Source organism: Blennius ocellaris (assembly GCF_963422515.1).
Source record: "Blennius ocellaris genome assembly, chromosome: 8".
NCBI classification, from domain to species: Eukaryota; Metazoa; Chordata; class Actinopteri; order Blenniiformes; family Blenniidae; genus Blennius; species Blennius ocellaris.
Window position 1 is genome coordinate 5,888,886 of NC_137657.1, and position 11,736 is coordinate 5,900,621.

The following is an 11,736-nucleotide window of genomic DNA, read 5'->3' on the forward strand; positions in this document are numbered from 1 at the left end:
AGTTATGTGCTGGTGTGACCGGGCCTTTGAACGCAAAACAAACAAACAAAACCTTCATCTACTTCATCTTTTCATATTCATTCCTCCATATATAGCTGTGTGTGTGTGTGTGTGTGTGTGTGTGTGTGTGTGTGTGTGTGTGTGTGTGTGTGTGTGTGTGTGTGTGTGTGTGTGTGTGTGTGTGTGTGTGTGTCTACTGCAGTCAGCATGCGTCCTATGTTTTTTTTTTCTTTCTTCTTTCGCACTCTACAGTGAGAATGTTCCTACGAATAAATGCAGCGTGTTCATTTCTGTACAGCTTCCTGTCAAAGTGAGCTTATTTTCAGCAGAGCGTGGCGCTCCAGACTGTACGTGTGGCGGCCGGCGGTACGGGCCGAGACGCCCAACGCTTCGCCGAGCGTCATTCTAAAAGGCTCCCGTCGTCTCCGCGTGCCTCGGTGGAGAGCCCGTTGCTAGCAGAGACTGTGGGGGGAGGGAGGCGGGGCCGTTCCTACTGTGTTAAAATGACTTTAAAGATCCAGCTTCTGTTCTCCAAGGGCTGAGATCAGACGTGCTCCCGGCCGCCGCCGTGCATCAGAGGCGGTCAGGGTTTGTTTTTGAGGTTATGAAGTGTTTGCACGACATCTGCAAGTGTTCGTGGAGACCTCAGGTCCCTCTCAGGTCCCCGTCACGTCCATCGTGTCCCGCCACCCGCTGCAGGGGAACTATTTACAGAGTCCAGAGCGATGAGCCAGGGTAAGTAGCGGACTGGGTTCGGCCGACTCCCCCCCCCCCCCCCGGGAGAGAGTCATACGAAGGGCGTCATGACCGTGGAGGAGTGGCGCAGTCCCTGAATGGCGGCGTAGGGCCCCTGCTGGAAGTAGTGGTGGTAGCGAGGCATGTGGAAGGAGGGGAAGGACGGCCCGCTGCCCTGCATGGTCCCCGCCAAGGCGGTGGGCGTGAGGGGCATGGCCAGCCGGCTGTACGGGGGCAGCGAGCCCTGGATGGGGTGGGGCAGCGAGGCGGCGCCGGCGCCCATGGCCGACAGCGACTGCGGGTGCTGGAAGCCCGAGAAACCCGAGGTGGTGGTGACCCAGGAGCTCAGGGAGAGGTTGTCTGAGGCGCTGAACGCAGAGCCTGCAATCAGGACACACTTCATTTAGACTTTTAGTATTTATTCATCACTTCAGCACATTCAGACACTCACTCTGGCCAAAAAATACCTCAGCGGGCCGCAATCTGGCATTGAGCGTTTTGTGAAACGGCAGAAATTCTGAAAACGGTGCAGTTTTGTTGTGGGGCCAGTAGTGGGCGCTGTTGTTTGTAATGAAACCACACGAGTACAGAGAACAAAACGCTATCAACATTAACAATGGGAGTCATTTTTCCAGGAGCAGCGTTTCAGGAAACTTGTGTTTTCGCGTTTCCTATGGAGACGGAGTCAAAGAGTTGTCAAAGTTCCATCTTGGGAGCCGTTTTGAAAAAGTTACGTTTTCAGTGGCTCCGAGCACCGTTGTCACGTAAACAGGCGCCAAACGCTACGAAGGTTTTGTGTTTTCACCTAAACCTAAAAATTGTTTCATAAACATAACCTTGAATAATGAAATTCTAATATAAATAATGTGTCGCATTAGAAACTTTTGTACTTTCATTTGCATTTTGATATTAAAAGAAAGTTAAAAGTGATTAAAAAAAAATCTCAATGACAGGAACAGTTGCTTCACGTTCAGTCTGATTGATTTAAAACTGCAGGTTCTAGCAACCCCAGGCGTTACTCGAGCTCTTTAAAAGAACAGTGATGACTTTTTGTTTCTTCCATTGTGAGAGTGTGTGCGGCGCTCACCCCTGGCGTGTGTGGAGTGTCCGTCCTCGCTCAGGTTCTCCTCGTCGCCGGCGTAGGTTCGGATCGGCGACCGTGCGTACGAGTGCTTGTGGATCAGATTCTCAACACTTTCCCTGCAGCAGAAGTCGAAGACAGAGAGCCCCACAGTGAATCTCTTTCTGTCACTTTCACCTGCTTCAACATGACAACCATGACGCAACCGCCAAGATTTCCATCGGCTGGAACGACGTGTCGTTCTTCCCACTGAGGTTAGAATGGGAGTAACGATAACTGACCCGTCTGTCGTCTCTGGCACTGTTTTCTCATAGAATTAAATCATTCAAATGTTTAAACAAGAGATCATTGGATCACTATTGCATTTTAGTCACTGCATGATAACAAAAGAAACAAGATTTGCTGTGATTTTTGGATTAATTTGAACTATTTAATTTATATCCTTCAACTGTAAAAATCCCTCCAATAATGTAGTTCAAATTATAGAATTTTTGGGGGGTATTTTAAAATGTTTTTGTAAAGTATATAAACCTTTTTCAATTATAATACATAAAGTAGAAAGATTTAAGCATTTATTTTATTAACTACAATTTATATATATGTGTGTGTGTGTGTGTGTGTGTGTATATGTGTGTGTATATATATATATATATATATATATATATATATATGTCTGTGTAGGTGCATTTTATAAGTTTCTTTTAAAATGAGTTATTTCTTCACTCGTAGCATGTATACTCGAAGGTTTTGTGCATTTTTAGTTTAATGAGAATAATTGTAGGCTGTGTTTACTAATGAAATATTGTAATATTTTTACATATTGTTTTTTCACAAGTTAAGAGCTAAATTTATAATGAATGAAAATGTGTAATAAGTCTGGAAGAAAATAGAGTTGCTTTTTAGAAAATACATTTCAAAACATTACTTTTTGGATTTCATCATCACTTGAATAAGGTATTATTCTTAACTGTGTGTGTGTGTGTGTGTGTGTGTGTGTGTGTGTGTGTGTGTGTGTGTGTGTGTGTGTGTGTGTGTGTGTGTGTGTGTGTGTGTGTGTGTGTGTGTACAAAGTGCATTAGCTCATTTGAGTCTTGTCAGACAGCACTTCTCAAACACAGTGACACAAATTGTTGGTCGGGGTGTGTGTGTGTGTGTGTGTGTGTGTGTGTGTGTGTGTGTGTGTGTGTGTGTGTGTGTGTGTGTGTGTGTGTGTGTGTGTGTGTGGCCAGGCGAGTGCTCTGCATCATGAGAGCCATGCGTCCACATTAGCACCCCCCCCACGGCCCCCGCTCCTCCAATTAGGTTAGGAAAGTGCAATATCTGTCAGCAGAGGAGTACAAATGTGTGTGTTTTTATCAGCGTGGGGCCCTTCTGGCTCAGAGGCCACGTCCAGCTCCCACAATGCACGGCGGGACGCAGGGCCGGGGTGGCAGGCGAGGAGTGCTGGTAGTGTGTGTGTGTATGGTGGGGGGGGGGGGCGACATGCTGGTTTCAATCAGTCAGCACAGCCAATTGAATTACAGTGTGTTTTAGTGCAGTGGCCGACTCCAGACTAATGTGATTTCTGCAGCTCCGAAGATCAATTGATCAGGTCTAATTCACAACCCTCAAAAAGAGAAAGACAGAAGAGGAGGAGGTGGAGGGGGGGGGGGGGGGGGGGGGGTTGTCTGGCTGTGTTTGGCCGGTCTCTGTTTGGGATGTTTGATTGAGGGAAATGGGCAGATGGTTTGATTTTGTCAGCTGATTTTGGCCTCAGTGCCGGAATCGGGAATTACAAGAAGTGTGTGTTTTGGCAGCGTGCATTAAAATCCTTTGGTGGCTGCTGGGAGGAGCCTCGTTCTCTGTGTGTGTGTGTGTGTGTGTGTGTGTGTGTGTGTGTGTGTGTGTGTGTGTGTGTGTGTGTGTGTGTGTGTGTGTGTGTGTGTGTGTGTGTGTGTGTGTGTGTGTGTGTGTGTCATTTTGTTCACGTATGCAATACAGTAAAATAATAATGGAAGCAGAGGGAAAGAGACACTGATAAGAAGCAGAATGGAGATTTTTAAAAAAGGACAAAGACGAGAAGATGAGACGTGTCATAAAATGACTGGAAAGAGTGAGAGAAAGGAGGTCAAAAAGGAACAAGGAGCAAAAATGATGACGGGGAAAAGAAGTAAACCAAGAAGAAAATATCCTAAAATAAAGTAAGAATGGAGAGGATTGAGGAATGGAAAAGATAAAAGTAAAATAAAGGGGAGGTGAAGTGACAGAATAAAAGTGTAACGAGAAACAGGCAGAGGAGAGACAATCAGAAGGAACAATATGATGTAAAGTTTGATATGAAACAATGAAAAGGAGAGAGAAGGAGAGGGAGACACTGAAATAAGAACAAGAAGTAAAGAGAGCAGAAAGATGAAAGAACAGGTGGATGAAGAAAATACAAACAGACGAACTGGATCCATCCCACAAATGCACGTTTGACGCGTCTCTTGACTTTCTATTTTGTTTGTGTGTCTCGTTCAGAGTTTCTAAATGAAGCGGGTGTGATTCCCTGACTAGCGCCTCGTTCAGGACCCAGAATCCCCTGTACCTCTCCATGTCCGTCAGCCGGGACGAGTCCCGGAAGCCTTTGGCGAACGGGTTGCTGTCGATCTTCAGTTTGGTGATCTGGGGGGGAAACCAGGCAGGAGGAGAGGAGACTGTCAGTAACTCTCTGCTACTGGGGAAGAAACGGGAATGGAACATTGCTTCCATTTCAAAATAAAATATATCTTCTGATAGAAGTCCAGGAGACTCTTTGTATACAGAGTTTCGGTTAATTTCATCCTTCCTGTGCTTTTATTCGTCAGAGTTGACTCTTGTACATATTAATATTTAACATTACTTATTTAGATCAGATATTGAACTTTATTTCTATTTCCTCTGTATGGAGCAACACTTTCAAAGTATTTCTCGTCCATTCTATTGGTCATAAATTAGTTTTTTGTTTAACTTTTGAGACATTCCATATTGAAGGTTCATCTTAGATTACAGGAGCGATGTTGTACGTGACAGTAATCATCTAAATCACAAGCTTTTCAAATCACAAGGTGTGGATAAACTCGTCAAACCTTGTTGTATTCTGGAAACTCTTTTGATTAAAACCCTCTTTTGATTCTGACTTTAAGCTGTAAAGTGTCAGAAATGGTGGAGGAGTGAGAGCTTCTCTCTCCGTTCATCAGTAGGACTGGTTTAGTTACAATCTGCTCTGTGACTGAATGTCTTTAGTTCCTCTGACCAACAGAACCACTGACGGGTTGGTTTGCTGTTTACTGGACGTGGACCAGGGCTGGCGGTGCGACGTGTTAAAGCTTCCCCCGACTCACCAGCTGGTTCTGGTAGGCCGTGACAGCGGTGAACACGGTCTCGATGAAGACGAAGGTGCGGAACTCCTCCGACTTGAGGTTGAGCAGCGAGGCGGTGTGGTCCTTCTTCTTGATGATGTGGACCCGCGGCTGGTACTTGTGCATGGAGTTGAGGATGATCTGTGGAGGGCAGAGGAGAGGCGGACAGATGCAGCCGAGATGAGAATTGATTCTTATGGCTGGCTTTGTTTTTTGTTTTTTGCTTTTGTTTTTGTCAAAGGTCTGGGAGACAGCAGGAAGATTCTGCTTCAGGGAGAGTCGTCACGTATTCCATATATTCTATTAGGCTATTAATTATTTGATTAAAACAATAATTTTTGTTTGTGCATTCAAAGCTGGAAACATCTTTTTCTGTGCTGCAGACTGTACACACACACACACACACACACACACACACACACACACACACAGACACACACAATTCAAAACGTGCCTGTTTTTTTTTTTTGTGCTTAAAATGTGTGTTTTCTGGACCAAAAAAAAATCACTGATACAATTACACATATTACCAGGTTAAATTAAAAAAATATATAATAATTTAAACACTGATCTTCATTCCTGGAATTATAGAAAATAATGAAGAAATTTGTAATAAATGTAGGCACCTTACTGAATTGCGTCAGACAAAATGCATATTGAATGACTGTCTTGTGTACAATATAAATATAAAAAAATTGCTGAATATTATAGACATTCGAATTGGAAATACAAATTATATATGCTGAGATGATTGACTCATTGATGCATTTTTTGTGTATTTGAAAAGTTGTGTGTGTATATATATATATATAGATATAGATGTAGATATAGATATAGATATAGATATAGATATAGATATAGATAGATAGATATGGAATTTTATCTAATTCATAGAAAATAACCTCTGGAATAAATAATTCTGTCTTTCTGTAGCTTTGTGTATTTCTTAAAAAAAAAAAAAGTAATCTAATACAGCAACTTGGAAGGTGGGTTTAAAAAAGTGCATTTGAGGCATTTGAATTGAATTTGAATTACATATTTAAATAAATAGGAAGAGGACACAAAAAAAACCCTAAAACTATAATAATAATAATAATAATACACTGGTTGAAGAATATAAAAATGACTATTTACACTGAAAGCACCTAAAAAATGTGGCCACAAACAAAAATGTTTTAATTTAACATTCTATTCCTGATTTATTATGGAGAAATTAAACGGCTATATAAAAAAAAAAAAAAAGATGACTTGATCTACATAAAACAATGAAAGTATGCGTTCTTCCTTTAAAGTATTGTAAAATGAGTATAAACTATTGTTATTTCTCATATTTCTGTTGTGGTTTTCGACAAATTCTCGATTAACTTTTACAACACACCAAACGTATTCCAATCATGTTATTTATTTATAAATGAGTATTTAATAATGTCATTTGTATATTGGTACTTTATTTATATATGTACATGTAGGCATATTTGTAAATGTTTAAAAATGTCTTTTACCCAAAGGCTGACCTACTGTTGTTTATATGTTGTTTTACGGGTAAACTTTGTAATAATATTAGACGCAGGATGTTTATTTTCTCCAGTTACTGCGCGCGCACGCCATGACGCCTTCAGAGACGGATTATTAAAAAACAACATTTGCCTGAGTAATCTTAATTATGTCACTCCCACGTTTTATTTCAGACACACCTTGACATTTCGGAACGATATTCTAATATTCTAAATTATTACCCGTGTGTTGATTTTATTCCACACACACACAGGTCAGGTGTATAAATCTCGTGCTCACGTGTCCGTGTTGGTCCAGCTCGTTGTTCGTCAGCTTCACTTTCTCGAAGGAAACCATCTGCTTCATCAGCTGCTCTCCGGTGAACGGGGAGTCCGGGTGCACGTACAACCTGCCGGGCAACACGGGGAAACACGAACGCTGTGATTGGCTGCGGGCCGTTAGAAAAAACACAACTACTATATTTTTAACCAATCAACGCGCAACAAGTGACCCCGGGAAATAAAATAACACACGTAGCAACCGTTGCTATGGGAGAGAATTACTTTGAAGAGTTTAAAAACGCTTTTTAATTTGATGTAGAATATTCGTACATTTATTGATATTTTTAGTGAAGATATTTTAAATCATTCTGAAATTGCTATTAGAATTCTATTAATGGAAAAAGTGGTTGAAATGATATTAATTTGTATCCACACGGGGTTTTTTTTCAGAATAGTGCAGATTAACGTCAGGCTGCTGTGAGTTTTTCCTCTGTAATAATTCGTTAAAATACAGAAACGGAAGTTTAAAAAGGAAAAATGGCCTGAAAGTGTTTCTGTATTAATCCACTTAAGTTATCCGATTAAAATACACATTTTTGTATTTTTGTAAGGAATGAAAATTGTCCACCAGTGAAGAGCCTAAATATTACGATGTCCACTTCGAACCCCAGGGAAGTCTGATTTACTGGACTCTTTTTAATGAGGTTCTATATAAAACACCGATTTAAAAAAGATTTTCAACTAAACGAAACTAAAAAGGAAACATTTAAACAGTAACAACATTTAAATATTTAAAATATCAAAACTGAAAAAATGGAAATAAACATTTCTATTTAGAGTGGTATTTACTTTAACTAAATAAAAATGTTCTCCCCTCAACCACACGCTGCACAAAACATCACAAATTCACCAAAAACTATAATAACCCGTGTCACAGGTCGGTTGGTGCGCTCGCTTCGACTTCACTGTAGCAGGGAGGGGGGCGGGGTCAGCGCTCAATCTGCACTACACAACCGAGAACGCTGAAATGGAACGGTCACTTATGTTCTTTGTGTATAATTGTGACTAACAGAAGGAAGCTGCACCAGAGCCAGCAGACACGATGTAATATTGCTTTTGTCCTGGATTGTCGCTCAAATTGAAGACTGAATAACATTTAAAAATAAAACCTTATTTGCGTGCCATTGCATACAATACCAGAGTTTAAGACTTTATTTATATGCTCTAATCTTCACAGTGTACTACTTCCCGGTTCTGGAAATTGCAAGGTTTTTATTGGGACTCTTATTAAAAAGCAGCGCAAATCAGTTTCTCTATTAGCTGTATTGTATTAAAATATTATAATTTATATAAGGTCGTGTTAACACAGATTAAAAATGTTTTATATATCTCGATTTGTACAACAGGGCAAATATGGACAAGAGATGTAAATATTACACGACCGTTTTGCAGTTAAGCATAAATATTGCAAAGAAATACACACAAGGCGTCTCATCGCAGGCTTTTGTCTTTTTGTTAAATTTTTCAGTTGGAACCAGAAAGAAAGGAGGAGAAGCCATATTCTAGTTGTAGGTTCAACATCTCTCACACGCGTGACAAACCAAATGACTATAATCTCAGCGCCACATTATAGTGATCCAAATGCACATTCGTTGTTAAGAACTTCTGTTTTTATGCTTTTAGTTCAACGGAAAATGTCATGTGGACCTTTTTGTTTTGCTTTTTGTTCACTTGTACGATAGTTGCAGTATACATGTATAATTTGAATAAAATCCTAATTCTCACCTGGCGGGCAGAGGCGGATCCGCCTTCCCGGCCACCAGCCACGAGGAGCGGTGGTAGGCGTACCGGTACCGCTTGTTGTCCACCGGGACGATGTCCATCAACACGATGTATTTGGACTCCTGGTCGACCCCGGAGAACGAGACCCGGATGGTGGGAAACATCCGCCTGTTAACGACACACAATATTATTATTATCGGTCCTCGTCCCTGCACAGAAAGACATTTGTGCATACATTTTTATTATTTTTTTTTTGAAGAAGAACAAATTTCAATTCTCCCTCAGTCGTTTTGGGACACATTTCTAATTGAATATACTTTTTTTTTTACTGCGAAAATTATGCCGCTTAAATATAAATGTACGAAACCCTTGTTCTATAGTAAATGAACAAAAACCAGAGTGAAATGCATGCAGTTAAATGCAAATGTATTAAAATCCACAACCTGATTGTAGTTGAAACTAAACATGTGCACGAAAGCCCAAGTAATTAAGGATGTAGTTTCCTTTTTATAAAGGAGTGCAATTGTTCATTTTATTTTCAATGAACATCGTTAATTGATAACAGAATCACATGAATATTTTCTTTTACAATATTGATAATTAAAACTCTTTTAGTGATAAACTGCATAATTAAATGGCCTGATCATTACACTTTCCATCTAATGCAAACTTTCTTTTGTTTAATTTTAATCCAAGCGATAATAGAAACAAAATTCACCCAAGAAAGTTTTTATTTATTATTCTGATTATTTTACCTCCCGGACTTTGTGATGATCATCTCGGTCCCCAGCTCGTGGAACTTGTCCCACAGCTCCTTGGTCTCGAGGCTGCACGAGATCTTGGCCATCTCCTCGCTGGGGATGCCGGGAGTGGTGGGGATGAGCGGCTCCGTGCACTGCACCGCGGGCGCGCTCCCGCTGAAGTCCCCGTGCGCGTCCAGGGAGGAGAGGTCAGCCAGGGCCTGCTGCTGGTTGCAGGACGACTTCTCGACGAATTGCTCTTTTGTTTGCGTGACAACAATCCGAAGAGGGAGTGTGGAGGAGAAACAAGCAGAACCACAGTTCAGTCACATTTATTTATTTCCAGTTCAAGGAATTTCCAAGTTTTTGTCCTAGAAAGTGCATCTTTACAACAAATGGTGTTGTATGTTTGGCCTGGTTTTAATTATGGCTCAAGTGGCCTGTAAATACAATTCTGGTCCAGAAAACTGCATTTTGTATACAAGTCCTGCTTTTCACGGTGGAAACGGACTGTTGTACAGCCTCACTAAAATAGAAGCGTTTATCTTCTGATAGGAGTGTCTGTGTTTGCTAAGTTTGATTTAATTTAGAGAAGCAGTCGATGTACAGGGAGTGGAACGCTCTTCATTTATCTCAGCAATTCCTCGCATCGTGGAGAACAAAACAAGTCACATTATTTCCTTTCTATTAAATGAAATGATCCAATTGCTTCAAATAATGCATTAAAAAAATCTCTATAACAAGTCGACACTGTTGGATACTATAATAATATCTGGGGCATTTTATTCACTTTTTAAATATTTAATTTACTCAAAATGATCTGCATCTAACAATATTTAATATTGAGTGCAATGTGACATTTCTAAAAGTCGTGCTTTTTATTATGGCACTCCCGATTTCTAAATTAATTTCCCCTTCATTCACGGATCGAGTCTGGATTTTGTGCATTAACTGAAGCCTACATTACCTCTGAACATTTTCTTTTAACGCTACGACAGTGAAGCGGAGCAGGACAGGAGCGGGCTGGACTCACCGAGCGGCTTGATGGTGTTCTCCTCCGCCTCCTTGTCCTTGCTCGGCTTCCCGCTGGACATCAGCGCCGCTATGGAGAACGCGTTGGCCCGGGAGGAGAGCTGCGGCTTCGGGGATGACGTGTATTCCATGTTGGCAAAAAAAAATAATATTCCCCACCCTCCGCGTATGGTTTGGGAAAAATAATAATAATAATTAAAAAAAAAAAGTTCCTCCAAGAACGCGTACCGGGAAAGGAAACGAGGCGCACGGAAGACGCGCACAGCTTCGGGCCTTTGCGCACAAAGTGTCAGCGGATCGGATGGAAGGAGTCGCTTTTCTCTGGGAAAACACTTGTCACAGCCGGGCGGGGAGCCTCCGGGGACGCATGGTGGAGGAGGAGGAGCAGGAGGAGGAGGAGGAGGAGGACTCCTGGTCAGACTGGTTCCAGGTCTGAGGCGGACTGCCGCTGCTGCTCTCTGGACGCTTCAGTCCGGCTCAGCCTCCTTATAATCCCGCTCTGCCCTCCAATCGCTGCCTCTGCCTCCACGTCACTCTCCCACTGTCCCACTGCAGCCCTGATACCGAGCAGCCAATTAAATAACCTGGAGCTGCCGAGAACTGAGGGGTGGGAGGAGGAGGGGGGGGGGGGGGGGGGGGGTCTGTGTCAAAGACCCCAAATACAGAGGCGGCTGTGGGCGAGGGCTGAAGTGTGTTTGTTCTCGAGCAGGGGTCTGCAACCTGCAGCTCTAGAGCCACATTCACACCCTCCCTCACGCTTTCACTTCATTATTCCTAAATACACATTTAACCTTGTTTTTGATTTATTGGCACACCAGTCTTTTTTTTTCTTTTTTTTTTTAAACAGCATGAATAAAATGGGCAAAAGAGCTAAAAACGACAATTGAGAAAAATAATGTTGAACAAAAATCAATCAAACCCTAAATTGATTTGTGTTTGTAAAATAGAAAAGCTTAAAACAGTTTAATAATGGAAGGAGAAGGACACGTAAAACTGTTTGAAAATGGTCTAAAGGACAAAAAAAAGTGAACCAAAGTGATGCACAAAAAGCTGGAAATGTAATGAAATGTTCTTCATCATGAACTGAAGCTTCTTAAATGCAACACAAGGTAGATTTTTTTTTTAAATCAAAACTTTATATGAAACTTTAGAAGTTGTTTCAGCCTCATTTTAAAGATTAAAGTTGTTTTGTAGCTCCAGTTAAATTTGATTTGGTGGAAAAAATAAACATT

General features: G+C 41.4%; 1 protein-coding gene across 1 annotated transcript; it reads right to left on the minus strand.

Annotated features, from left to right (window-relative positions):
- Positions 1–787: 787 nt before the first annotated feature.
- tbx20 (T-box transcription factor 20) lies at positions 788–10,635 on the minus strand (the record flags this gene model as incomplete). The annotated part of the gene is made up of 8 exons (XM_080500320.1): positions 788–1,116; positions 1,823–1,935; positions 4,383–4,459; positions 5,158–5,316; positions 6,970–7,078; positions 8,736–8,900; positions 9,488–9,731; positions 10,506–10,635. The coding sequence occupies 8 exons, from the start codon at positions 10,633–10,635 to the stop codon at positions 788–790; spliced, it is 1,326 nt and encodes a 441-aa protein (XP_080356446.1).
- Positions 10,636–11,736: the final 1,101 nt, after the last annotated feature.